Source organism: Equus quagga, chromosome 16 (assembly GCF_021613505.1).
Source record: "Equus quagga isolate Etosha38 chromosome 16, UCLA_HA_Equagga_1.0, whole genome shotgun sequence".
Lineage (NCBI taxonomy): Eukaryota > Metazoa > Chordata > Mammalia > Perissodactyla > Equidae > Equus > Equus quagga.
This window is the reverse complement of record NC_060282.1, coordinates 2,138,606-2,164,066: the sequence shown is the minus strand read 5'-3', so window position 1 is coordinate 2,164,066 and position 25,461 is coordinate 2,138,606. Positions and strand designations below refer to the sequence as shown.

At 63.2% G+C, this 25,461-nt stretch overlaps 2 protein-coding genes across 2 annotated transcripts in view; both read right to left on the bottom strand.

Moving 5' to 3' along the window:
- The window catches only part of LOC124228157 (maestro heat-like repeat family member 5), a 65,958-nt gene extending 52,498 nt beyond the window's left edge, over positions 1 to 13,460 (bottom strand). Inside the window, exons 1-2 of the mRNA XM_046642493.1 lie at positions 13,423 to 13,460; positions 12,881 to 12,977 (exon numbers count right to left, since the gene is read on the bottom strand). Of these exons, the coding sequence (XP_046498449.1) occupies positions 12,881 to 12,977; positions 13,423 to 13,460 (135 nt within the window). The remainder of the gene's footprint in view (positions 1 to 12,880; positions 12,978 to 13,422) is intronic.
- On the bottom strand, positions 12,188 to 15,685 carry ARC (activity regulated cytoskeleton associated protein). The gene is made up of 3 exons (XM_046642310.1): positions 13,594 to 15,685; positions 13,199 to 13,343; positions 12,188 to 12,977 (listed from the first exon to the last, which is right to left on the bottom strand). Exon 1 carries the CDS (start codon positions 15,444 to 15,446, stop codon positions 14,250 to 14,252), a length of 1,197 nt encoding a protein of 398 aa, XP_046498266.1. The 5' UTR covers positions 15,447 to 15,685; the 3' UTR covers positions 12,188 to 12,977; positions 13,199 to 13,343; positions 13,594 to 14,249.
- Positions 15,686 to 25,461: the final 9,776 nt, after the last annotated feature.

Below are 25,461 nucleotides of genomic sequence, written 5' to 3'. Positions count from 1 at the left end.
GACCCCGTCACAGAGCTGTGAGGGCCACGGCAAACAGGGCCGAGGCAGGGGCTGCCGGCACCCAGGGCTGAGCCACTCCTGGTCCTTTGGGCCTAACTCTGGAGCAAGAGGGGCGTCTCAGGGGAGCCAAAGACCACGCCCCCCCAGGGGAAAGGATCCTGGGCCATTTCCCAGAGACCACCCCACACTGTCCACCAGGGGGCCCAGGCCAAAGGCCTCCTACGTGGGGGGGGACAGGACAGGCCCCCCCAAGGTCTTGGCTCCCACTGGCTCCACCTCAACGACCTCTGGGGGGCCTGTTAGAAATTCGGATTCCACTCTCCTGCCCTGAAAAGAATCAGGTTGGGCAGGCCTCAGGTGTAGCCTGGGAATCTGCATTTTTAACCCAAGCTCCCGGGGCTGAGGTGGTCGTGAAGGGCGTCCCTGGACGTTTAGGGCAGGAGATACCCCCCACCGTGGCTGGGAGCCCCTGAGCAGGGGTCTCTGCTAGGAAGACTGACCCAGGGGGGAGCTGAGGCCCGGGCAGGGAGGGGACGCCCCAAGAGGCCTTTCAGAGGCCGGGAGGCACACACGCCGGGGAGGGCAAGCAGGGAGGACAGGATGGGCCTGCCGGGCTGGGGCTCCTCTGCAGTGGGAGAGGCGGCAGCGGCCACCGCACCAGGCTGCCAGCCTCCCCCAGCCCCACGCCTCAGTCACGATTTTGGAAGGACACCTCTGCGGATGAGCGTGGAACTGGCCTCCAGCGCTGGAACCACCGTTGCCAGGAGAGGGGGTGGCCTGTGCTGCAGGCTGGCTCCCCCGCGGTGGCCTCAATCGCTCATTTGCAATCGCTCACTCTCAGTAACTGCTTGGGGCCTCGGAGCTCTGGCGCAACACCTCCGCAGTGCGCTGGCCATCTCAGAGACCGGGCAGCGCCTTTTCCAGAGCACCGAGCCCTCTGGGGTCCCCGGGCCTCCCTGGTTGACAGGTGGGGATGCCAGAGTTCCGGGGCCTCCCAGGACTGGCCCCACCCCCAGGGCGGTCAGGATCCACAAACTGGCCCCTGCCAGCTGCAGGTGTTCCCTGGACTGGCCCCACTCCCACCCCATCCCCATCTTTGGAAGGAAGCTCAGCTCTGGGAGGTCCCGAGTCCTCCCTCCCCCCGCATGGCCACAGCACGTGAAAAAGAGTGAGCTGCAATGTGACTTAAAATTTTCTAGTAGCCACAATAAAAAGGAAGAGATGAAATTAATTTTCATCATTTATTCTATTTGACCGAATATATCCAAAGTACTAGCCAGTGCAGGAAGTATTCCAGCCTCGGGGCAGGTGCCATCAGGATGGCCCCTTGTCAGGTGTGCAGAGCTGGGGAAGAGAACAGGACTCCTGGCCCACGACAGGGAGGCACCCCCGCTGGTCTGAGCGGGGGAGGCACGGCCGCCTCATCTGGAGGGAGGCAGGGCCCCGCCCTGGGAGCCTGGTATGGGGGGCGCCCAGCGCTCTGCCTGTGATGAGACGCCCCTCTCCTTTCTGCCTCTTCAGAGCCCCCAGCCCCCACAGCCTGCATGCCATCCCCAAGCACCTCACTGCCGGCTGGGCTGGTGGGGGGGTGGGTGGCGGTGGGGAGGCTGGAGAAGGGAAGAGGGCGGCGTTGGCGGTGGAGGCTTCAGGAAGCCCAGCCCCCCACGGCTCTCCTCTCCCGCCCCCGCAGCTCATCGGGACTCCAGGCACGGAGCTCCCAGGTGGGCGGGAGGCTGGATGACAGGCAGGGGCTGCTGTCAACGCTGTGGGCACCAAGCCCGGTGCCACTGAGCCTCCACAGCCCCCTCTGCCCTGGGGGCCCCTCGCCCCGGCTCTCTCTGTCCCTGGTCTGCGTCCAGGGAGGGCTCTGGCAATTTGACAAAAGCCCAAGTGCTGCCGAGGCGAGGCAGGAGGAGGGGCAGCCAAGGGGTCGGCAAGGATTTGTCCCTAGTGAGTCGGTGGGGAGCCGGGCCGGTGTCACAGCCCTGAGTCTGATCACGACCGTGGCCTGCAGCTACAGTCACTGCATTTCCACTGGGGAAACTGAGGCCCGCACAGCCACACCAGGGAGATTCAGCTAGGGTCACCCGATGCCTCCAGAGGTCAAAGGGGAGGTGGGAGGGGAGGGGCCACAGTGAGGCAGCAGGGACAGCAATGACCAAGCTGATGTCAAGCCGGGCCAGGATGGGGACAGCTGGGAGGGGGCAACTGTGAGGAAGGGGAGGTGGCAGTGACAGCATTGTGCCCCTGGAGGGGCTGCTGGAATATCACAAGACGTGGGCTCCACCACCTCCTTCCCGCACCTCCTGGTGAACCCAGGGGCCCTCCTCAAGTTCCCGGCCACCCTACTGCACACACCCCGTACCACACACACACACACACCAACACACACACATACACACTACAACACACACACACACACACACACACACACACCCTACCACACACACATACACCCTACCACACACACACATGCCCTACCACACACACACACACACACACACCAACACACACACACACACACACATCCTACCACACACACACACACCAACACACACACACACACACTACAACACACACACACCCTACCACACACACACCAACACACACACATGCTCTACCACACACACACATGCCCTACCATGCACACACATACACTACCATGCACACACACAGCCTACCACATACACACAGACACACACAGCACACATACACACAGACACACATACACCCACCACACACACAGAGGTGTGCACACGTACCCACACAGACACACACACACATATAAGTACCCCTGAAACGTGTCCATCAAGGATGCTGTGGGTACCACAGCCTGGTTCCCATAGCAACGCCTGGATGGAGGGGGAGGGGAGGAGAGTGGAAATGCAGAGAGACACCAAATAAAGAACAACAAGTTCAAAAATTGAGCATCTAGGGAGAAATAAGCACGGAGGGATGGACAGAGGGAGCCCTGTCCGTTGTCACATGAACACGCATTGGCCAGCACCGACTGCAGAGTGGCCCTGCAGGCAGAGGACAGGCCCGTAGAGTGACTGAGGTGGCCAGGCCGGGTGGGTAGAAGGAGTGTCCTGAGGGGTGGGAGGTACTAGCTGGTCCTGGGGCCTCGAGAGCCCGCCTGGGAGGCCCCCTCCTATCCTGCGCTGGGGAGACCTGCGGGGTCAGAGCCGGGCTGTGATGAGGGTCATTGGTTCCGGGCTGACCTGTTTGCTAGGACTCACCTGGATGAGAGCAAGTATCAGGGGGGCCTCTTGGAGGAGGCAGCCTGTGCATCGCCTGCAGAAGATGGGAGGACTGGGGCCGCCGTGGAAGAGGTTGGCAGGGGAAGGTGTGCCCAAGAAAAGCCACTGGGGAGTGTGGCAGAGTCCCAGATGTGGGCTGCTGCAGTGGAAGGGGTCTTGAACGCTGGGCTGAGGGAGCAGAAGGAGGCTTGGGAGCAAGGGTACCAGACAACCTCACGAGTCAGATTGGAGGCGAGGCATTGTGGTCCAGGGTCCAGAAACTTGAGTCCTGGGTGGGTCGGCCCCAGACCATCAGATGTGTCACCTCCCACCAGCTAAGCCTCATTGCCTGTCCCCTCTTCCCACGGGTGCCCACCTCCCGCCCAAGGAAGAACTGAGAATCCCAGCCCCGGCCTGGGGGAAGGCCCCACACCCTGCCTGTTCTCCACGGGGAGCTGGGCACAGCCACAGTTTACCCACACGAGCCGAAAGGAGCCACCCCCGTCAGGGTCTCCTCACGGGCTTCAGGGAGCAGCAGGAATACACAGAGTTCCTCCTAACCAGACAGGGCTCCAGGAGATGCAGGGGTCTGAGTGGACCACAAGCTCTTGCCGCATCTAGGCATCAGCAGAGAGCCGCGTTCCTGCTCCCCAGGCCAGGTTCTCCTCATTGATGAGAATTCATTGCACAAACAGCTCCACGCTCCTCCTCCAGACCAGGCCCCCTTCCGAGGGCTGTGGGAGCACAAGGGAGGCCCACAGTCTGGACCCCCGGCCTCTCTCCCACCCCAGGGCCCCTCTGGCTGAGGTGTCAGAATGCTTAAGTGAGGCCAACACCTCCTGCAGTGGACAGAACAGAGACCCCAGGGAGCTGTGCTCTGAGGAGGTTGTCCAACAGCTGTGGCTGATCCCTTCCCCTCCAGAGCACCAGTCCCCTCGTCCCCATTTCCCCTGAGTGTGGACAAACAGACTGTTTCCCACGGAACTGTGCCAAGTACCAGGGCAAAACAGAGACATTTACGAGGATAACAGACTAAAAATAGCCTCCTTCACGGCCCAGACTCCAGCACGGAGATGCCAGACAAGCCAGCAGGAGAGCGGAGCACATGGTCCCTAAGGAGGGGTGGCCCCTAGCACACACCAAGGTGAGGGGTGAGCCACAGGGTGGCCTGGGGATCTCTGCCAGCAGGGAGCACCAGGCAGGACAGGACGGGGAGGGGTGGGGAGGGCCATAGGGGGGCCCTCAGGGTGGCTGCAGGGAGGTCTCCATGGAGGAGGGGACAAGAGGGGCTTTGGAGGGTGAATAAGAGTTTGGCAGGCAGTGGCCATTCCCTGTGGAAGGGGTGGAGGTGGCAGCTTGGTGGCTCCCAATGGAACATTCGGAGAGGCAGGCAGGGTGGTGTCAGAGAGGGCCTCAGAGGTCCCCGGTCTGACCCTTGCTCCAGAGCCTTTGGTTACCCTGAGAGTGAGGGGCTCACTGTCTCCTCAAGGAGCTGCTGTCTTTGGGAAGCAGCCTCTAAGCAAGACTCCCTCCCTCGGGAGCCCCGAGCCACAGCTGGGCACGCTCTGAACCGGGCTACAGCTCCGAGACGGGACGGGGCCTATGCCCAACCTGCCCTTCCAGCTGAGCCCCCAGCAACCTCCACAGCTCCTCCCTTGGGTCAGAGCCAAGCGTGGGGCCCAGTCATGGACGTGGGAAGGGACTCAAAGAGCGAGACCTGGCAGCCCCGGCCCTTTCCTGGGCCGAGCTGAGGTGGCTGTGCTCAGAGGTCAGCGAGGTGGGGCCTGTGCCCGAGGTCCGGGGCTCCTGCAAGGAGGGCAGGTGGGAGAGAGGAGGCATCTGGAGCAGGGCGGGGTGGACAGGAAACAGCTGGGGCTGGCAGGGCCCTTGGGAGAGAGGGTGATGGAGGAGGTGTGCTCCTAGGGGACTCTAGAAGGACAGCCTGGCAGGAGGGGGCGGGGCCCTGCAAAGCTGGCGTGGAATCTGGGCTTTACCCAGAGTGGGGGTTGGGGAGATCCTCGGAGAGCTGGGCCCTGGAGCGCCCCTCTCAGAGATTTTATGTTTTAAAGATCTTTTTATTCCGGAAGGCGGTCTCCAGGAAACAAAGGAACACAAAGCAAACACAAAAGCAGACCCAGTGCGGTGTCCCCCATGACGGCCACATCGGGGGAACGCGTGTGCAGGATGGTGACCAGCACAAGAGAAGGAGCAATTTGAAATTCCAGGAAAAAACAACGGTGGCCTAGGGAAGGAAAGACAACCACAGGCCTGCGCCCTGGAGGGTACTCAGGCCGTGACAACTGAACGCTGCAGATGAAACAAAGGGAGATGGCGACCTGGCCCCCTGGGGAGGGAGGGAGGGAGGACTGCCCATTCAGGGAGCGCATCAGTGATGCCTGAGGCCGGCGAGAGGAGAAACAGCAGCATCTAAGCAGCCTTCTGCTAGTTACAGAAGAAACGGGGAGCCTTTCGCCAGCTGGCCCTGGGGGAGCGGGGCTGAGTGGGGGCTAGCAGGGCCTGGGGTGCGGTGTGAGGAGAGGTCAGGCCTTTCCTGGGCTCCCAACTGGGACTGGGGGCCATGGTGCGACAGGAGGCCCGGGCTGGGGGCCGAGAATGCAGCTCAGCTGGACGTGTCGGGACAGAGAGAAGAGCAGGACTGGGCAGCCAGGGGTGGGGGCCTGGCGAGAACAAACCTCACCCTGTGACCAACCACCGTCCTGCTTCTGGAAAGGCCGCCCCCACCCCGCCACTCCGCAGCCCTGCAGTCTGGCTTCAGCTCCTGCCCTCAGGCCACTCTGCTCTTGGGTGGCCTGGAGGCAGCACTGGGGTTACCTGGTGGTCTGAGTAGGGGTCAGTTGGGAGTTGCTAAGAGAAGGGAGCTCATTTGGAAGCGCAAAGTGACTCCCGTTTGGGGCTACAGAGAGCAGGAGAGACCAGAGAGGCATGGGGGACCTCAGAGGATGCGCCAAGGAAAGTAGGCTTGCTGCCTCGTCCCGCTGTCCCCCTCAGCCCACAGGCTCAGCCTGAGGCCGACAGAGAGGTGATGGAGGGGTTTGGTTGTCCTGGTGACTCCCTGCCCCTCTTAGGCCTCAGTTTCCCCATCTGTAGGAGCGGCCCTTCAGCTCTGAGGCTCGGTCACAGACAGGAGTGGTGGCTGAGGACCAGAGGAGTCCCCTGCAGCTGAAGCCCCCACAGCTGGGCCCTCCAGAGCCGAGGGCTGGGGGCCGGGGCTGCCAGGCCTCCCTCCTGGAGGAAACAGGCTAATGTATGCCGCCCCGGCTGCCACAGAAGTAGGGCACAAGCTGGGGCTCCGGCAGCGTGGGAGAGCCCCTTGGGGGGCTGGGCGAGTTTGCGGGAGCTCCTGGGGGGCAGGGGACCTGGAGAGAGGAAAAAGCACAGGGGGAACCTCAAGATTCAGGCCTCGTCTGGAATCTGGGGTCAGTGGGCAGCCAGGGTCAGGGGTCAGCAGGTGACAAGGGCCAGGGCTCATGAGTGGCCTAGGGTCAAGGGTCGGTGGAGATAGGGTCAGTGTGGGGAAGCAGACGCCCTTGCTGGCCAGTCCTCTGACCTCAGTAGAAGCAGTGCAAACTCAGGGCCCCCTTTTCCCCTGCCCCACAAAGGGAAGAAAAGCAGGTTTTAAAGCCAGCAGCCCCAAACGGAAGAATAAGCCTGTGTCTCAGAGTCGGGCAGGTGTGAGGTCAACAGCATCTGTTCAATAAAGTTGTTATTTCTAGCACCTTCCAGGCGGCAGCCATGGAGAACAGGAGGCTGGCTGGTTCGCTGCCATCCTGGGCAGGTCCTTGCACCTCCCTGAGCCTCCGTTTCCACACTGGGAAGATGGGGCTGTGGAAGGGAGCCCATTGTGAGGGAGCCTGGGGGACCGGCTAGGGGGCCATCATATGGGGCTGTCATATGGGGCCGTTATACGGGGCCATCATAGGGGTCCGTCGTAGGGGTCTGTCATAAGGGGCCATCATGGGGTGCTGTCATAGGGGGCCATCATGGGGGGCTGTCACGGGGAGCCATCATAGGGCACCGTCATGGGGGACCATCATAGGGGGCCGTCATATGGGGCCGTCATGGCAGGTGGTGGTGGGAAGCTCATCCTGGCTCCCTCTGTTGGGGGAGGTGGCGGTGTAGTCCTGCTTTTGCAGTGGCTGTAAATGCCTGGCCTGGAGGAGGGTGACTTCCTGGAGGGAGGGGAAGCCACCTCTTTATCACCAGAGAAGGCAGAAAGGAAGCCCACCCAGGAGAGAAAGCCGAGCACTGATGTCCTGGCCAGACCTGCCCCCGCGTCCTGGCTGGCACACTTGGGGCCCCTGGGGACTCACGGTGGGGAGTGGCCCTCGGCTTGTGCCTTTGGTGTCCCTGCCTCCTGTCTTAGGAATCAGAGCCCCAGACAGGCTGGGCGTGGGGCCCACCGAGGCAGAGGGCGGGCGGGGGCAGGATCGGGGTCAGCTGGGAGCACACCTCACACCTAGGACCTGGATTCGTCCCCCCAGGCAAGTGGGCCTTTTGAACTGTGAGGCCACAGTCTCCCCGTGCCTCCTCCAGGTCCTTCCCTAGCCCATCTCACTGTAAGGACCTCTACCAGGTGACTGTGGACACCTGCTCCACTCATCCCTCCCGCAAAAGCCAGCGCTCCTGAGAGCCGTGCGCCCCAGGACTCAGTGTGTCCTTGGGGGAGGGACGCTGGGAGCGGGCGCTGGGCCATTGGAGCAGATTCTGGGAGCACGGTCTGTACTCTGCGGCAGGGGGGGCAGGGCCTGTCCCCTGACCCCACCGACTGCTTGTGCCATGAGGAAGGCCAGGGGAGCAGGGCTGGGGTGGGGAGCAGCCACACTGAGCAGAGCCCGGCCCTCCGACACCTCCTGACCGCCCTCTGGGCCCAGGGCGGGAAGGGAGGCGCCCTCCCAGCTCGGTGCCCACCACTGCTCTCCTCTGTCCTTCCTTCTCCCCTTACTGCTGCATATCCGCCCTCCCCACTCCCTTGGCCGACACCTGCAGGAGTCTCGCCTACTCTGACCCGAGGCCCTTCCCCGGCTCTGCAGGGAGAGGGGTAGGAGGAAAGAGACAGAGGGATGGAGGCCGAGAGACACACACGGAGAAACAGACAGACAGAGAGAGGCAGAGAGACGGGGTCCAAGTGGGGGATGAGATGGAGAGAGAGAGGGACAGGGTCAGAGAGACGCAGGGACAGAAGAGAGAGAGCAGAGGGGTGGACCTGTAGCCACACAGACCAAAAGATGGCCCCAAACAGGCAAAATGGAAAGACAGAGCAAAGGGGAACCGGACAAAGAGCCGCTGTGGTGAGCAGAAGAGGGGAGAACGAGCCACAGAGCCGGGGCCTCGGGACAGGGGCAGGGGAAGGGGTCATAGGGCAGGGGTCCTGGGGCAGGGAGCAGAGGGCAGGGGGCAGGGGCAGGAGGCAGGGGGCAGGCGAAGCCGGCAGGACAGAGAGGGCAGGCAGCGGCTCAGGGACTCGCCCACGGGGTAGCTCAGCCACAGAGGCAGACCGTCCGGGAGCCCGAGCATAGGGACAGCGAGCCTAGGCACGCCCGGCCACCTCTGCCTCCTTGGCAGGAGACTGCCCGCGTCCTCAGGGTGGTGAGGACCGTCTGCTTAGAAGCCACTTCAGGTGTTTAAATTAGTGCCATCAAAATGACAAACCCCCAAACTATGCTTTTCCTCAAGATTCTAAGTAACGCTCACAATCTTGTACTTTCACCATCGTTTCGAAGGATGAGGAACGTATTGTCCCACACAGGTCTTCAAACCTTTTTAAGCTATGTCTATAAAATTAATAGTCTAAATTAAATCCACACTTTGTCTGACTTTTCTAAATACTTAAAAAATGATTATAAACTTATTAAATTAAGCTACAAAACACAGTGATCCTTAAGCTCTTTCTAACGTTCCGGTACTGTTATAAACTTGCATATGGTTTCTGCCTAAAACCCGAAGTCCACGCCTCGGCCCAGGCGCACAGTTGACAGCGGTGTTGGAAAGTTGCAGCCAAATTCTCTTCAATGTTAAAATACTCAAAATCTGAAGCATATACAAATTGTTGACAAAATAACATTTGGGGTTTAGTTCTCTTTTAAATCTCTGTGCTAATCTCAAGTCCTCTTGGAGTTAAAAGTCGCTTACAGACCAGAAAGAGTCGTGTCACCTGTGGAGTTACGTCACCTGGGAACAATCCACACGACCACCCTCACTTCTGACTCCAGCTGCAGAGTCCAGGGGTCCAACCTCAGGAGAGGCGCACAGGGCGGGGCCTGGCGGGGTGCAGACACGGAGCTCCCGATGGTCCTCTCCCCGTGGACTCCTAGGTGGCCTTAGCTCCCCTGGCAGCGATGTGACAGCATGCACGGCGTGTGGCCAACCAGGGAAGCCCCCAGCCTGTGTCCAGGGTCCTTATCGGGCCTCCGTGGCGCAGACCTGGTTGGTCGCCCCCGTGGCTGACCTCGGTCTCTGGTCCCCTTGATCAGCAGAATCTCCTTGGGCAAAGTGAAGTTCATGTCACCCCCAAAAATTTTCAGTGTGGTTTCTGTCCTCTGGCTGTCCACCGAAGTCCCCTCTCCCTCCGGCGCTGCAGGCCCTCTGCAGTTGGGTGTGGACGTGTGACTGCGCTCCCTGCTGTGGGGGTCAGTGGCAGTGACGGCCACTCTCCTGGGCTGGCCCTTCCTGTCTCTTCACCCTGCCTGCGGGCAGCCGCCCAGCAGCAGCCAAGCCCTGGCTTCAGCCAGGAGACAGACGGTGGCCGGGGGGTGACAGAGCACTTGGAGGGTCCTGAACAAACAGGTGGAGCCCAGCCACTGGCCACATGCTCATGTGACAGAAAATAAGCGATTTTGTTGCCTGGGCCTCTTTGTTACAGTAGCCTGGCCTCACACGGACGGACGCACTCTCCTGGGCCTGTTTCTGTGCTGCCTGTTTGGCATGCTGCCGTTCTTAACCACAGGCGGTACTGGCTGGCACTCGGCAGGCACACGAATGGGACACACGAGACACGTCTCGGCTGAGCCTGGGGGCAACAGCGAGGAACATACTGAGGAACTTACAGAAAAGGCAGCCCTGGGACTTGTGCCCATGCCCACCTGGCGCAGACGCCCCCACCAACCTGGGTCGACAAGGTAAGCCGTCAGGGCTTCCTGGCGGCCCCCGCTGCCAGTCCCAGCCATGCTCCCCAGCATGAGGCAAGCCTAGCCCCTCTCTGTGCCTCAGTTTCCCTGCCTGCGAGTGAGAAGATAAGACCAGGTGGCCTGTGACGTCTGGTTGGGCAGGACGGGGAGAGGAGGAGAGAGGCCCGTATCAGGAGCACCCTGAGGCTTGGGCTGCGGGATTCATGACGTCTGCGGGAGGGTCCGGCCCCTCCACCCCAGGCCACACCACTGCGCTCTGCCCTGCAGCCTCCTTTCTTGCGGCACAAAGGCAGCGCTGCATCTCAAATTGCCAAGGTGTTCCGACAGGCTGTTCCACAATCATCCAACTACAGGGAGTAACTTTTTATTAAAAGGAAAAAACATCCACCGCTTCCGGCTTTGATGTCAGCAGTAGGATGTCTCCGGGAGAAATTACTGCCTCTCAGGCATTACCATGGTGCCCAGCCTCCTGTGCCTGTCAACTTCCTCTCCCCGTTCTTGTCAGCACTTTCGTTATTTAAAAGAAATAAAAAGGAAGACTGGGGGGAGACAGCCCCTTCCTCAGGGAGCCCTCCCCGGGCCCTGCCCTCGTGTGGACGGTGACAGCATTTCCTGGTGGCAGGAGGTCTTTTGCCTGCTGGGCTCCCTTCCTGCCTCCCCAGGTCTTTCCTGTCCCAGTGGCGGCTCTCACCAGGCAGCCCTACCAAGCCTGGCTGGGCTGGCTCCATCCACGGCCGCCCTTGCCCCCAGCCCAGCGCCAGAACCTTCTGAGGGGCAGGACCTGCGCTGGGTAGGTGACAATCACCTGCCAATGACCGTGGCGGTTGTGAAGTTCAGTGTAACGTGTCAGCCTGGCTTGGGCGCTGTTCCCAGGCATTCCATCCAAACCCCACTCAGCGTTGCTCAGAAAGCCTCTGTACATGTGACTGAATCTCATAATCAGTTGACTCTAAGTGAGGAAGACCCTCTGAGAGAATCTGGGGGCCTGGTTCAATCCGTTGAAAGGCCTTAAGAGCAGAGCCGAGCCTTCACCTGGGAGGAAACCCCGCTGCAGACAGCAGCTCAGCCTGGGCCGAGCCTTCCCGCCCGCCCTGGAGGCCTGGACCAGCCCCGCCCGCGCGCCGCACAGCCAGTGACCTGACTTCCTGGGACGACCCTCACTGTCCATCTCCCACCTGTGCTGCTTCTCAGTAAACACTGGCTGGCACAGGAGTCCGAGCCCCCTTTAGGTCATCTCTCCCTCCCCCCCAAGGACCTGGGATCCCCCCCGAGAAGCAGGGGAGACTACCCACAGGACATGGGACATTGGATGGCCCCCATTTCTAAGTTCTTGAGCCCCGCTGTGCATGGTTTGCCTGCTTGCAGATGAGGAAACTGAGGGTCAGAGATACCTTGCCCGGGGCCCCTGGCCACATAGGCCTCTCTGTGGCTGAGCCCTGGTAGCGGAAGAGCTCCCAGGACCCCCACCCCGCAGGCAGCGGTGGGAGCATTTACAGGGGCAGTCCTCAGCTCAATGTGAACAAGGGCCCCTCAGTCAGTCCCCCACAGGCTGCCTCAGGCTTGGGGGCTGCTGGGGGCTGGCTTCCATGAGGGGAGCCCCTAAGGCCCTTCCACCCTGAGCCTCCAGGACCCTGACCTGCTGCCCTGTGGGATGACAGGGCTGTGTTCTCCCAGATTCCCGGGAACCCCTCAGGCTGTACTCCCGGGGGTCCCAAGCCCTCTGCCCTGGGCTGCCTCCCCACTCCAGCCAGCCCAAGCCAGCAGAGAAACAGCACACACGCTCCAGGAAGTTTCAGTGTTTTATTAACAAAATATTACAAAAAAGTCTGTCTTCAGGTATGGTGGCAGGGGTGTACACAGCCTGGCCTGACCTTCATGGCTTGGGGGTGGGGTGACTGGCCAAATCCAATTGAGGACCCTAGGACCTCCCTGCAGCCTGTGCCAGCCTGTGAGTGTGGCTTATGGCTTATGTGCAATAATAAAATCTGGGGGGCCTGGCAGAGATGGGGGGCCAGCAGTCACCTGCAGACATCGTTAGTGACCCGAATCTCTAGTGGACTGGCAGAAGAGGAACCCCCAACCAGGGCCTGCTTGGGCTGCAGACATGAGTGGCTGGCCAGCACCGGGGTGTTGGTGCTGGGGGAGGCGGGGGTCCGGGCCTGGGCAACGGCAGGGCTGGCAGAGAGCCCACGTGAGCCCCAGGAGCAAAAGCTTCTGGATCTCCTGGGGCTGGGCCTGGGGCCTCGGGGCAGAGGCAGGGGCTGTGGCCTCAGCCCCAGGCTCGCAGAAAGCTCTAGCAGTAGAGGATGGCCACGTGGTAGGCGGGGGTTCTCGGGCTGAAGCAAGACAAGGTGGCTCCAGCCACAGTGGCCCTAGGGGTGGACAGGCTGGTGGCCAGCGGGGCAGGCAAAGTGGCAGGCCCTGGCCCTCACACTGGCCCATCTTCACCAGCAGTTCTGTCAGGGTCCCCTTCTCTCTGCAGCCCCCCTCCCTCACGGGCCTGTACTTCTCCTCCTGTGCAGGCAGCTTGCGGAGGAGACGGGAGGGGGTGGTGCCAGGCACAGCAGCAAAGGCTTGGCGGGAGCCTTGAGACCTGAAAGAAAGGACGACACGGACCGTCAGGGACAGGGCAGGAGGCTGGGGGGTCTCCACAGGAAGGACTTGGTGGGGGGGATAATGGGGCTGCTCTCCCAGAGGGGAAGCCCCGGGGATCCTGGTGGGCTGCCTCTCAGCTTGCCCAGAGGCCTGGGGGCGGGGCCTGGGGAGAACAGCTGAGGGATGGGGTCTCGTCTGGGAGGGATGGGGCTCTGTTACCTGTTGTCATTCTCCTGGCTCCGAGGACACCGGCTGCCGCCTCAGCCGGGTTTGAAGACTCAGGCCCTGTGGGACCTTCCGCCTGCCAAGGGTGAGTCATCGAGCCGAGCTCAAGCCTTCTCCAGGCTGGCGTGAATCACTGATGCTGGGGCGAGAGAGAGAACCAGGGTCCATGTGAGAGCTAGCTCAGGAAACTCCCCCTGCCCCGCTCCCAGCCCTCGCACCCCCCATCCCGGGGTCTCTGCTCCTCCCGCCTCTCCATGCCCACCCCATCCCTGTGCTAACTTGCGGGATGCCTCTGAGCCTTGCTGGGCTCACCGGGAAAACAGACTTGACCCGGGCCCTCTGGGCTCTACGGTGCCCCCTGATGGCAGTGCCCTCTGGCGGGGTCTCACCTGAGGGGCCAGGAGGCACCAGGAGTTTGCTCAGGTCTGTTGCTGCTGCGGCTGCCGCTGCCGTGTTTTCGGCTTCAGCTCTCCTCTGGGGGAGGGAGCCACACTGCCCCAGGCTGGCCCGCCGCCCTGGGCGGCGGCAAGGGTGCCAGCCGGCTATGTGGTGACAGCCAGGAGAGGGCGGCGCCCCTGAAGCCGAGGTTCTCATGGCACTGGTTCTGCTTTAGCTTTTGCTCTGGGGTGTTTTTTGAGGTCGGTGCCTGCCGGTCCGTGCCATCTGGACATTTGGTTTCTGAGTACCCAGAGAGCCCGGGTTTTGAGCAGAATAAGGAAGCTGAGATGGCCTGTCATGGCTGGGGGGAGGGGGGTGCGGTGGAGGAGGGTCACCAGCTCAGGCAGGTACAGGGGTGGGGAAGACAGACGGAGGGAGGGTGATGGGGCAGGGGCCCTACAGGGGAGAAGGGCTCCTTTGCTGTTTGGGGGGTGCTGTCCACATCTGGATGACGTGTGCCTGTGTGAGTCAGGCTGGGAGGCTGAGGTGGGGGCCCGGCTGGATGAGGATGAGGGCCCCCCCTGCAGGAGTCAGCCCAGCTCGAAAGTCCTGGTTTGCAAAGGCCACAGGCGCGGTGTGGTGGGCAGGTGGGGGCCCTGACTGCCCTCTATTCGGGCTGGGTCCGGTCACTGGCTACGGACTCGTTGGTGAGGGCCGGCGTGACGGACTCTGCCTCACCCTCGTCCTCGGTGGGGAGGCGGGGCCCGGCTGGCTCAGCCGCCTGCTCCAGGCCATCCTGCACCTCCATGCCCCTCTGGATGAGCTGCTCGAGGGTCTTGGGCAGCGGGTGGCGCAGGAAGCGCTTGAGCTTGGGCTGCAGGGTGCCCACCACGTACTGGATGATCTCCTCCTCATCCGCATCCACGTACAGCGTCTGGTACAGGTCGCGCTTGCGCCACAGGAACTGGTCCAGCGGCTCCCCCTGCTTCTGCGGCAGGTCCAGCTCGCGCTGGATGGCCTCACGGGACAGCGTGCCCTCGCTGTACTGAAGGAACTCCTTCTTGAACTCCACCCAGTTCTTCACCGAGCCCTGCTTGAACTCCCACCACTTCTTGGCCGGCCCGTTCATGTGGTTCTGAATTTGTGACAGCCAGTACTCCTCGGAGCCGCCCACCTGTCGCAGGTACTCCTCCAGGTGGCTGAGGAACTCCCTGGGGTCCTCGAAGATCTGCGTGTCCACGCCGGGGCTCAGCTGCCCGTCCTCGCCCGGCCCCCAGGGCGGGTACTGCTGGGCCTCCACCGGCTCCTGCCCAGGCAGCTCGCCAGCGGCGGGCGGCGAGGTGATGGCGTAAGGGCTGACTGTGCAGTCGTAGGCATCGGCGTCCTGGCAGTAGTTCTCAGGACCCCCCACGCCCACCGAGACGGTCTGGCGGGCTGGCTCGCTGCCCACCTGGTACTTGCTGCCCATGGCCTCCAGGCGGTCCGCCCACCTCTCCAGCCGGTAGAAGATCTCCCGCCACACGTGCATCTCGCGCTTGACCCAGCGCTCCAGGTTGGCGATGGTCTCCTGGCAGCGGCAGAGGCACGCCTTGATAGACTTTTTCCAGCGCTGCGAGTCGCCGGTGGGCACGTAGCCATCCAGGTTGCTCTCCAGCTTGCCCACCGACCTGTGCAGCCCCTTCAACTCACGTTCCACCTGCTTGGACACCTCAGCCAGCAGGTGCCGGTGGGTCCTCCGTACGTGCTCCAGCATCTCGGTCCGGCACTTACCGATCTGCAAGATCACGTTGGGCTTGGCCACCGGCCCGCCCCGCGGCCCGGGGTAGGCGTGGAGGCCGCCGCTCGTCATGTGGTCCAGCTCCATCTGCGCGCAGGTGGCCGCGACGCTCGGACAGGCGGGAGGCAGAGGGCTGCAAAGTCGTCTTGGGGCTGAGGAGGGGTTGCTGGCGGCCGGCTGTGCGGAGATGCCTGTGGCGCTGAGTCCTGCGGAGCGCGCTCGGTCCGGCTGGGTCCCGGCTGCGTCCCGGTGCGACAGCTGCGGCGGTGCGGGAGGAGAGGCGCCGGAGCTCTGCGCCTAGCCGCGGCCGCCGGCTCTTTATGCTGCCAGCGCGGCCCGTGGGCGGCCCCCTCGCCGAGCCCCGGCTCCCATTGGCCCGGCGCAGGCTCCCCGCCCGCCCCCACCCTGCGGCCCCGCCTCCTGCGCCCACTCGCGCTCCTCGCACAGAGGGAGGACCCACCCCTGCACACACGGCTGGCCCGGGCTGACTCATGCGCTCCCTCGCACCGCCCCCCTCCCCAGCCTCGTTCAGCCTGCGGGACGGAGGGACAGTGCTGGGGTCAAGCGACCACCCCCACGCCAGCGCTGGGCAGGGGCGCAGGCGTGTGCCTGGAGGGGCCTGAGGCAGGTTGTTACAGCCCCCACTCAAGGGTAAAGAGGAAGCCTCTTCCCTGGGGTCTCAGGCTGCCTCCTTCTCTCACTCTCTCTCTTTACTGGGGACTCTGCTCTCCTGGGTCCCACTGCCCCCATCCTGACCCTGCCCAGTCTGACTTTGCAGGATGTTCAGCTACAGATGAGCCCTGCCAAGGACGCTGACATTCAGACCGTCCTTCCCTGAGGTGAAGGCTTCAAGGAGTCTTCGTGTGCACCGACACAGGCACACACACGCACCTCGCACACACACACTCCCTGTCAGGTGTGAGTTCCCAGTGTGTCTTCAACCTCCTGCCTACCCTTGCCCCACGGCCCCTGCGTCCAGCCCTGGGCTGGTCCTCTGAGCCGAGCAGAGCCGTGTATGCGGGAAGTGTGCCCAGGCCTTGCTCTGCCAGGCCCCTGGTGTTGGTGTGAATGTGTATGTCACATCCCTGTGCCCATGGCCAGGCAGGACGGCCCCGTGCCCCCACTCCACATATTTGATGAGGCCCAAGACTTCTCCATTTAGCGCCCCCAGGGAAATCTGGAAGCTGCTTCCTGGGGTGGGAGGTGTGGAGGAGATGCAGCGGCCTGCAGCCGCTGGGCCCTGAGCCCCCAGGCCCAAGGGAGCCTGGTCAGAAGCTCCAAGACTTCTAAAAGGATGGAAGAGGGAGAGAGGAGGAGGGAGGGGGAGGCGGGAGGCGGGAGGAGGAAGGGTGCTGGCAGCCCTCTGCAGTCAGGAGAAGCAGAGACAAGCAAACCGCCATATAAGGAGTGGGGCTCCGGAAGCTGAAATTCCCTCGGGAGGGAGGCCCCTTCCACCTCCCTGGCAACAGTGGTGGGGGAGGGATGTCCTTCCTGCGTTAGCTCCTGATGGATGGGTATGGGTCCCAGGTCCTCTGATGTTACCTGGGCACAGGTGACACATGCCACTGCCCACAGCCAGAGGTGCAGACACACAACCAGTGTCAGTCCAGACACCTCAGCCCCTGTGCTGCCCATTCCCTTCTCCCTCTCTCAACTGCATGCACACTCACAGTCCCCCACTCCGGCCTCCCCCACATCCATCCCCCCACACACACACTCATCCCCCCACACACACACTCATCCCCCCCCACACACACACTCATCCCCCCATCCATGCCCATCCCCACACACACAGCCCCACAGTTCCACTTGTCTTATTCGCACACTGAGGGCACACGAGTGCCCACACTCTCTGGAATCCCCACTCCTTACACCCCAGGCCCCTTCCTGCTGGTCTCCTGGGAGCTCCCCCCACCCAGAGCCAATCTGCCTCCTCCTCCCCCTTGGAGCTTCCACCCATAGTGGGGGGGAATGTCTTTCTGGCAAAAACTCCCCAAAAATGGCTCTCCTGGCATTTCTAATTAAAGGCGAGTGGGTGGGCAGAGAAAGGAGGGTGGAGGGCAGCACAGAGCGGGGAGGGGGAGCCAGGCAGACAAGCTGCAAGAACAGGAATCCCAGAGCTACCAGCCAGGGCGTTTCCCGGAGCAGGAGGAGGCTGCAGGCCTGCGTGCCTGGGTGTGAGATGTCTGTGCAGCGGGCGGTGAGTGTGGCCGGTCACCGCAGGGCCTGCCTCTAGCCACGGCCTCTGTCCGTGTCTGGGGTGAGCTCAGGCCTGTGTCTGAGGGCCGTTGTCAGAGAAGGTGTGCGATGAGCCAGCTGGGCAGGGGCCACACTCACACAACACGTATGTGTGTATGTATGTGTGTGTGTGTGCAGGCCCATGTGCAGTGGGAGTGCCAAAGCCAGTACTTGAGTGACCAGGGGCCACCCCCTCAACCGTTTACAAAGTCCACGTGTCCCCCAAGGGCAGCACTCAGGCCCTGGTCCCTGACCAGCTGGGTGGCCCAGGCCAGGACATGGCTCTCTGGGCCTCAGGCCCACAGTGGTCTTCAGCTCTCACTCCACCCCACCCAAGGCAGCAGCCGTCTGGCAGGGCTTCCTGGAGCGAGGGGAGCCCAGCCAGGGCCCAGAGAGCGGGGGAGGGTGGACCAGGCTGAGAGAAGCAGTGCGAGCAAGAGGGGCTGGGGGAGGGTGAGCAGAGGCAGGAGGTCGGAGGTGGGGGTAACACACCACCCACGGGGGGAGCCGGGCGAGAGGGGATCTGTATGGGGCTCAGCGGGCAGGGCTGGGCTGGACTCGGACCCTTGGTGCCCCCTCCCACGGCCAGCGAGCCCCGTGTGGGCATGAGAGAGCAGAGTCCACTGGAAGGGCGGGTGTGCAGAGCCAGGCAGGACCTGCACAGAGGCTGTGCTCACAGAGCCGCAGTGACAGGTGACAGGCGACAGCGCTGCTCAGAACACTTAATCGCCGCCCAATTATCGCCCCAGAAGCCCTCAGCAAACCCCCGCACTGGAGCCTTGGGCTCTATTCTTCCGCCTCCGGAAAAGAGGCCGGCCAGCTGCCCTCCTGCTCCTCTGAACCTCTCTTCCCCCACAGGCAGGGGTGAAGGCTCAGAGCAGGCCACCAGCACCCCCTGCCTCACCCAGAGTGGCTCAAGGCTGCAGGTTGGGGAGGGGCAGGTGGAGCAGAGAGCTGGGCCTGTGCAGGGAGGGAAGGAGGGAGGGCGGGCCAGCCTGGGGACCTCCGCATCCCCCAGAGCCAAGCCAGTCTGCTGCTCCTCGGGCCTGACAACTTCTGAGGCCTCGCCTGCCTTAGGAGGGGGATCTGTGGCAGAGGGAGGGCAGGCCAGGGTGACCACAGGGAGGGCCGCCCAGCACTAGGATCCAGGCAGCCCCCCCAACCCTGTTCAAGGCCCTCTGGGATTCTGACCTTCTGCCCCTAGGGCTCCAGGCTCCCAGACTCCAGGTTCTTTCTGATCATATGAAGCTAACATGCCTATTTCAGGGTGGGGTCTCCTCCCAAATCCACAGCCTCAGGAAAGCCCGCCCCCATTCCACCTCCACCCCAAATGGAGCCTTGGGCCTCTCCGACCTCACTGTCCAGCCCCTAGACAGCTCCCTCCCTCCAGCAGGGCTGCTATGTGACTGAGTCCTTCCCCACAGGCTCACACCCGCCTCTGGGGGCCCCTTAGTGCAGTCTGGCTGCCCAGATGTGCTGGGGGCTCCTCGTCAGCAAGGCAGGACAGGACACCTGTGCCCTGACTGTGATCTGGGGGCCGGGGTGGGGGATCACCTGCCTCCTCAGCACAGCCACGGTGACGGCCCTGCAGCCTAGCCGGACTCCGGCTTCCTAAACTCCACGTGTTTGCACGGGGCTCGCTCGCGCCAATCTCCTGGGTGAAAGCAGTTAGTACCACTTAACACCCAGGGTGTGAAGGCAGCTCCTTCAGAGGGCAGAGTACTCGCACACTCACACACACACACACACACACACACACACACGGGCACACGCGCTCGGGCTGATCATGGCCACCCGCTCCAGGGCCCCTGCTGTGCCCGCTGTGTGGCCCTGATCTCCTGGAGGAAAAGCCGGGCAACCGAGTGGGCCTGGTCGTCTGCCTCTTGCTCTCATCTGGGCCTTCCTGCCCGGCCTCGGTCTGTGGTCCAGGTGCCCACCCTCCACATGTACCCACTGCCCATCCAGCCAACCTGTGGGGCCATCCCGGGTCAAGCGGCCTCGTTCCATTGCCACCATACCCAGTGTAGCTGGGAGAGAAGGACCAGGCCCACCCTGTGCCCACCAGGAGCCCACTGCAGGCCCAGCTCCCTGACCAGCATTTCCTGTCCACCCCAGCCCCGGCGCCCAGTGCCGCAGGGTCTGCTGCCCTTGGCTGCAGCTGCTCTGTCCCTTGGCCCTGGCCCTGGCCCCGGGAAGGGGCTCCCTATGCCAGGCCGCTCCTCCTTTCTGCCCAGAAGCCAGGCCTCCCTCCGGTGGCTTCTTCCTTCTCACAGGGCAGGGCGTCTGAAGCTGGGTGCAACTCTGGGGCCAGGGCCCCTGTCCACATGCTCACAGCAGAGTCACAGGGGCCTGGAGCGGGGCCTGGCGCAGAGCAGGCATTTGAGACAGGTCGTGGAATGGGCCCTGCTCCAGGTGGGCAGTTGCTCACCTGGGCCTCAACTTTCCATCTGTAAAACAGGGCGACAATGCCAGGGCCACATGTGCAGTGAGACTGAGGGCTAGCTCTCTTGCCCTCCTGGTCCCGGCCAGAGGACTCCCTCGACCTGTCCTGCTGTGAGCCTCCTGAAAGAGTGTCATTTCTGGGATCTGGGAGGTGGCTGTGGTCGGGACCTCGCCTGTGGCTCCTCAGGGGGGCCTCTGTTTTGTTGCTTTCTTGCTGCATCCGCCTCCCAAGGCAGTGCTGGGACCGGGACAGCTGCCCCCGGGCGGCTGCACAGGCCCCGGGATGGTGAGCAGAGGCACTGGGGGAGCAGCTGGCAGAAGGGCCTGGAATCTGAGTCAGGCAGCTGCGAGGACACGTGGGCCCTCCCACGGGCCCTGCCCCACCGCTGCTGTGGCCGTCCCGCCTCTGAGGGCCCCTCGCTCATGGGGACGTGGGGACACAGCGGTTTAGAGCTGAGACCCAGCCAAGGAGGAAAAAAGGGTTGAAGTGGGGAAAATGGAGCAGGAGAGAGGTAGACACCAGGAAAGGGAGGCGTCATTGCGTTTCCAAAGGAGACAAAATCATCCTGTTTTCACAGATATTCTGTAATGGTGGGGGGCTCCAGCTAAGGCCGCTAAGCTGGCAGGTGACACCTGCCTGATGCACCTGCTGCAGCCAGAGCAGCCTCTGAGACACCAGGAGGCCAGGGCAGAACAGATCAGGGGTCTTGGGAGACCTGTCAGTGCAGGGCACACTCTGATGGTCGAGGGACCTGAGACAGGGGTGACCCAGAGCAGGGGACTGCGCCCCGGCCTTGGGCGCCCCTGGGAGGCAGGGTGCTGGGCTGGTGGAGGGGGCTCCAAGCACGGGAGCTGTGGGAACATTTTCTTTCCGATCCCCCCCTCCCTCCTTCCGAGCTTCCTCTTCTCTCCGGGTTTGGCAGGGTGCGTGCTGCGTCCTGTCCCCGGAACAGGCAGCCTGTTCGTTCTGGGCCCCCACACACCAGACCCTCCTCCCTCCTCCCTCCTTCCTGCCTCCTCCCGCGGCGCCTCCTGGTCCAGTCTCCAAGGAAAGTTTTGTATTTTTCCGATGATCCTGGCGTGGCGGTGCCTAAGCCATCTGCTCCTTGTCCCCTGCAGGTGTCCCCTCTGGGCCAGGAGGCCGAGCCCTAGGGGCCACGGGCCCCAGTGGTGGAGAGCCCATCCTCAAGGGACATTCATTCCTTACCACCACCCCCAGCCGCCATGGAAGGGGAAACCGAGGCCCAGAGGCTTGTCCCAGCTCCCCAGCAAGGAGGCCAGAGCCAGGCAGGATGGCAAGAGGGGCTGGGGAGAGGCGTGTGAGCTCCCAGAGGGGTCCCTGAACACGGCTCATGCCCTGCGTGACCGTGTGTAAGTCCCTCAGCCCCTGCCTCTCCACAGCCTCAGTTTCCCCACGTGTAAAGTGGGTGCAACTGCCTCTGCCCTGCTCAGCAGTGAGGTAGTCAGTCGTTCAACAGGAAAACAGCTGCCGAGCCCTCACGGCTGGCAGCAAGCAAGGTGGGGTGCAGGGAGACACAGATGGCGGGGCATCCCCGTGGCCCCCATGCAGGCCCTGGAGGACGCAGGGGTGCATGTGGCCCCAGGCGTGCCGCCAGCTGGGCTGCCACCCTCCCGCTGCTGGCACTGGCAGGCTGAGCCTCGGCTCTTCAGGGAGCAGCCCATAGCTTCCGGGGAATCAGGCTGGTCCCCTCTGACGTAAGCCAGGGCTGGGGGAGGAAGGAGGCCATTACGGCATCAAGGATGGGGGGTCGAGGGGTCCCTACGTCAGGAGGCAGGTGTGCGGGGTGAGAACAACGGACAGGGAGCCGGGGCCAAGGACACACTCGGCAGATGCCACTTGATGGGTGATCACCCACTCGGCCTCTGGATCTAAAGGGTCCCGTCAGCTCGGCAGGTGCCTCTGGCAGGGTCTGAGTGTCCGCAGAGCACTGGACAGGAGTCGGGCACCTGCCTTCTCACTCCGCTTCTCCTCAAGGCACTGTGTGACCTCCTGCAAATCACTGAACCACTCTGGCCCCGCCGTCCCCATCACATGACAGGCAGACTGGTTCTTCTCGGCTTGGGCAGCTTGGGGCCCCACAACAATGGTGGGTGGTGAGGAGGAACAGGCTGGACCTGTGACCATGTTTTTCCCTCCACTGGGAATGTCCTGTCCGCCCACCGCCCAGCACCCACTGCCCACCAGCCCTGTTTAACTGAAAAGGCCCACCCAGTTTTAAAACCTAAGCATAAAAATTTAGCATGGCTTCACATGCTGTCTAAATCTGACTGAGTCCAGTGTCACTGCCTCCAGGAAGCCTTCCCAGCTCCCAGCACAGTGACAGCTGACTGTGAGCTTCGTGCCCTGCACGTGCCCCCCAGAGCCCCTGAGCATGGCGTCTTCCTGTGAGTGTGCCAGTTTATGAGTGTGAGTGTGTGCGAGTGTGCATGGGTGTGAGTGTGTAGTGCGTCGGCACCTTCCTGCTCTGTCCAGCCGAGGCATGCTCTTGCTCACCAACTGTGCCAGGCCCCGGGCTTGCTCTGGGGATGCGGAGTGGACAGGACCCACCTGGTTCGTGCCCTGGGGAGACTCTGTCCGATCAAAGATGCCCCGACACCCCAAGTGTGCTGGGACCAGCAGCCAGGGTGTCTGATGGGTGGGGGCAGTGGGAGCATGAGCAGGGGTGAGCTGGTGCAGGAGGCGGACGGGGCAGGGGGCAGGGAGGGCTGACTGGGTTGTGTCTGTGGTGGGGGGCAGAGCCTGGAGGGCAGGGGCCTGGAGAGGGGGGGGTTCCCAGAGCCCTCCAAGCTTCGGGGGGGCCACAGGTCTCCAACCCGGTCCTGTGGCCTGGAGAGCGGACTGGGGGCCAGCAGGGCAGGCAGATGACGAGCTGCTTCAGGCCCATGCCCCCTGGGGAGCCTCTGCGGTGGGAGAAGGGCCAGTCTGACGGCCATTTGGAGGGTCCGGGATGAGGCGAAAGCTAGGGTCCAACCCCCCGTGGCCCTGGCAGTCAGGAGGGTGAGGAGCACGAGAAGGACTAGCCAGGAGCAGCTGGGAGCCCACCTGGGGGCTGAGGCTGGGCGGCTGCCCCCTCCTCTCCGCCCCACTGGGCCCCCAGCCAGGCCGTGTGCAGCCCCGCTGCCTCCCTGGACGCCCAGGGGGCCCCCAGATCGTAGAGCAGGAGCCCTAAGCATAGCCAGCCCCTCAGCCAGGAGGGGGGTTTCGCTGTGAGCTGGCCCTGGCTGGCCGCCCCAGATTGGGGGGTTCAGGACGGCCCGTGCCAGGGAGGGGGTGGTGGCCGCACTTTCCTGCTGTTCTCTGCATCTCCATTTAGATCTGTCTCCAGCGCAGCAGCCTGCCAGCTTCCACCGCTCACTTCCGGAGCCATAAAAGGAGAGCAGCTGAGAATAGCTCAGTGTGACGGGTGAGGAGCTTCCCCACGCAGGCAGGCTCTGCGCCATGCCCGCCCTGCAAGGGCCGCCCTGGAGGGGCCCCTGCCAGCACCGTACCTCCCCAGAAACGGTAGTGGCCAGCTCTGCGGCCCACCCGGGGTCCCTCCTCCACTCTCTCTGCTGGCCACTCCCTCCCCTCCCTTGGGGCTGGGGCCTGGGCCCCCTGCCCCTCCCAGCTGCCTCCCTTTCCTGGGCCATCTTGTCCGCTCCCTCAGGCCACCTGGTCCACTGAGGCCTCTCTCCCGGGCTCCTGACCCAGATATCCCTCGGCCACCAGCCCGGATGCCCTGTCCAGCTGCAGACACCACCACTGCCCCAGGCACCCCTACGCTCCCTGCTTCATGGATGTGGGCACCTCCCTGTCTGCTGCCAGCCTCTCAGGGGCCAGGCACGAGCCATGATGACTCTTGGCCCTCAGGGGCCCAGTGTCTGCCTGGCCAAGGCCTCCTGGTCCCCCGATCTCAGCTCAACGTCTCCCCACCACGACGGGCTGCCTCCACAGCATCTGTCCCCGGCCTGCTGAGCTGCGGCACCACCGTGGTACGCTTCTCCTACCTCTGAATGAAGAGGCTCTGTTCCCATTTTGCCATGGACTCCCCCAATTATGCAGTCGATCCCACCTTCCAGGGCCCCCGGCCTGGTCCCAGGGGTAGGGGTCTACGGTTCTGTGGTCTCTCTGGAAAGAGGGTTGACACACAGGTCACGCGGGAGAAAGGGGCCCCACTGTGGGCTGAGCGTCCCCCTGGACCTGGGAGCAGCTAAATGTCACCCACTTTACAGATGAAGAACCTGAAGTGCGGAGAGGGAGGGGCCTGTGCCCGAGGAACCCAGCCAAAGAGCGATGGCCAAGACTCCTGGCCCCGAGACCGGTCCTGGTCCTTCTGTCCGCTGCCATCTGCCACTGTCAAGGTCTGGGGCCGGCCTCTTCTGGACACCCTGTGAGCCTCGGCTTCTTCAGCTGATAGAGCGTCGCTGAGGCTCCGAGTGGGTGACAGGCCTCAGGCGGGGTCTGCGCTGGCAGGACACCTGACTGGCAGGTCTCGTTCCCAACCCACATCCCCTGTTCAGCATTCCTGGTCCTAAGATCCGTGTCCAGGGCAGGTGCCTGAGCAGGGGGGCTGGAGGGTGACAGCAACCTCTGGAAGGACCCCTAGGGTGGGGGTCCATGGCACACAGGGACTGGGGGAACTCCGAGATGGGGAGATAACTTCTCTGACATCTGCCTGCCATACTGCACACTGGCACCGAGCCTCCTCTTGGTTTGGGGACACCTGTCCATTCCCCACAAGCCAGTGTAGACTGCAGAGCCTGGATGGCGGGGGGTCAGGAAGGCCAAGGCAGGGATGGCACCTGCTCAGACCACTGGGCTTCTCCCGCCGCCCCGGACCCGGCTCAGCCTTCTCCTTCCTTTCCTCCCTCTCCCCGGCGGAGCTCCCAGTGGGCCTTCAGCTGCTGGGCTACAGGGAGACTCCGACGCCCTGAGGGTCAGGCTTTGCCCAAGGTTGCAGAGCAGTTGGGTGTGCATCCCAGGCGGTAATGGATGTGCCCCCACCCCAGGTCTGCACTTGTCCCACCTCTTGGATTCTTCTAAACATAGACTCACTCCCCCCAGGCCCCACGGGGGAGGCAGCTCATCGGAGGACCCGCCTCCAAGAGAAGGGGGAGCGCCAGCGGCCAGCAGCCCCAGGCTGGGTCAGCCCCAGAGTAAGAGGGGTGGAGCCAGTCGGCCTGGAGCTCAGGGCTGCCCACTGGCTCGGGTGCGAGCCTGTCCCTCATCCTGGCCCCAGCCCATGACAGCCCTGTGGGCAGGTGTCCTCCCGGAGATGCCAGGGGATGAGGGGGTTCTGGGACCCTCAGGTCTTAGGTGGAGGCAGGGGTGGGCTCCAGGGCTCTCCTCGCTGCAGCCCACTCTCCCAGAGGCACGCCACCCTGCCCCTGGTCCAGACTGACCCTGTGCCTCTAGGGCCCG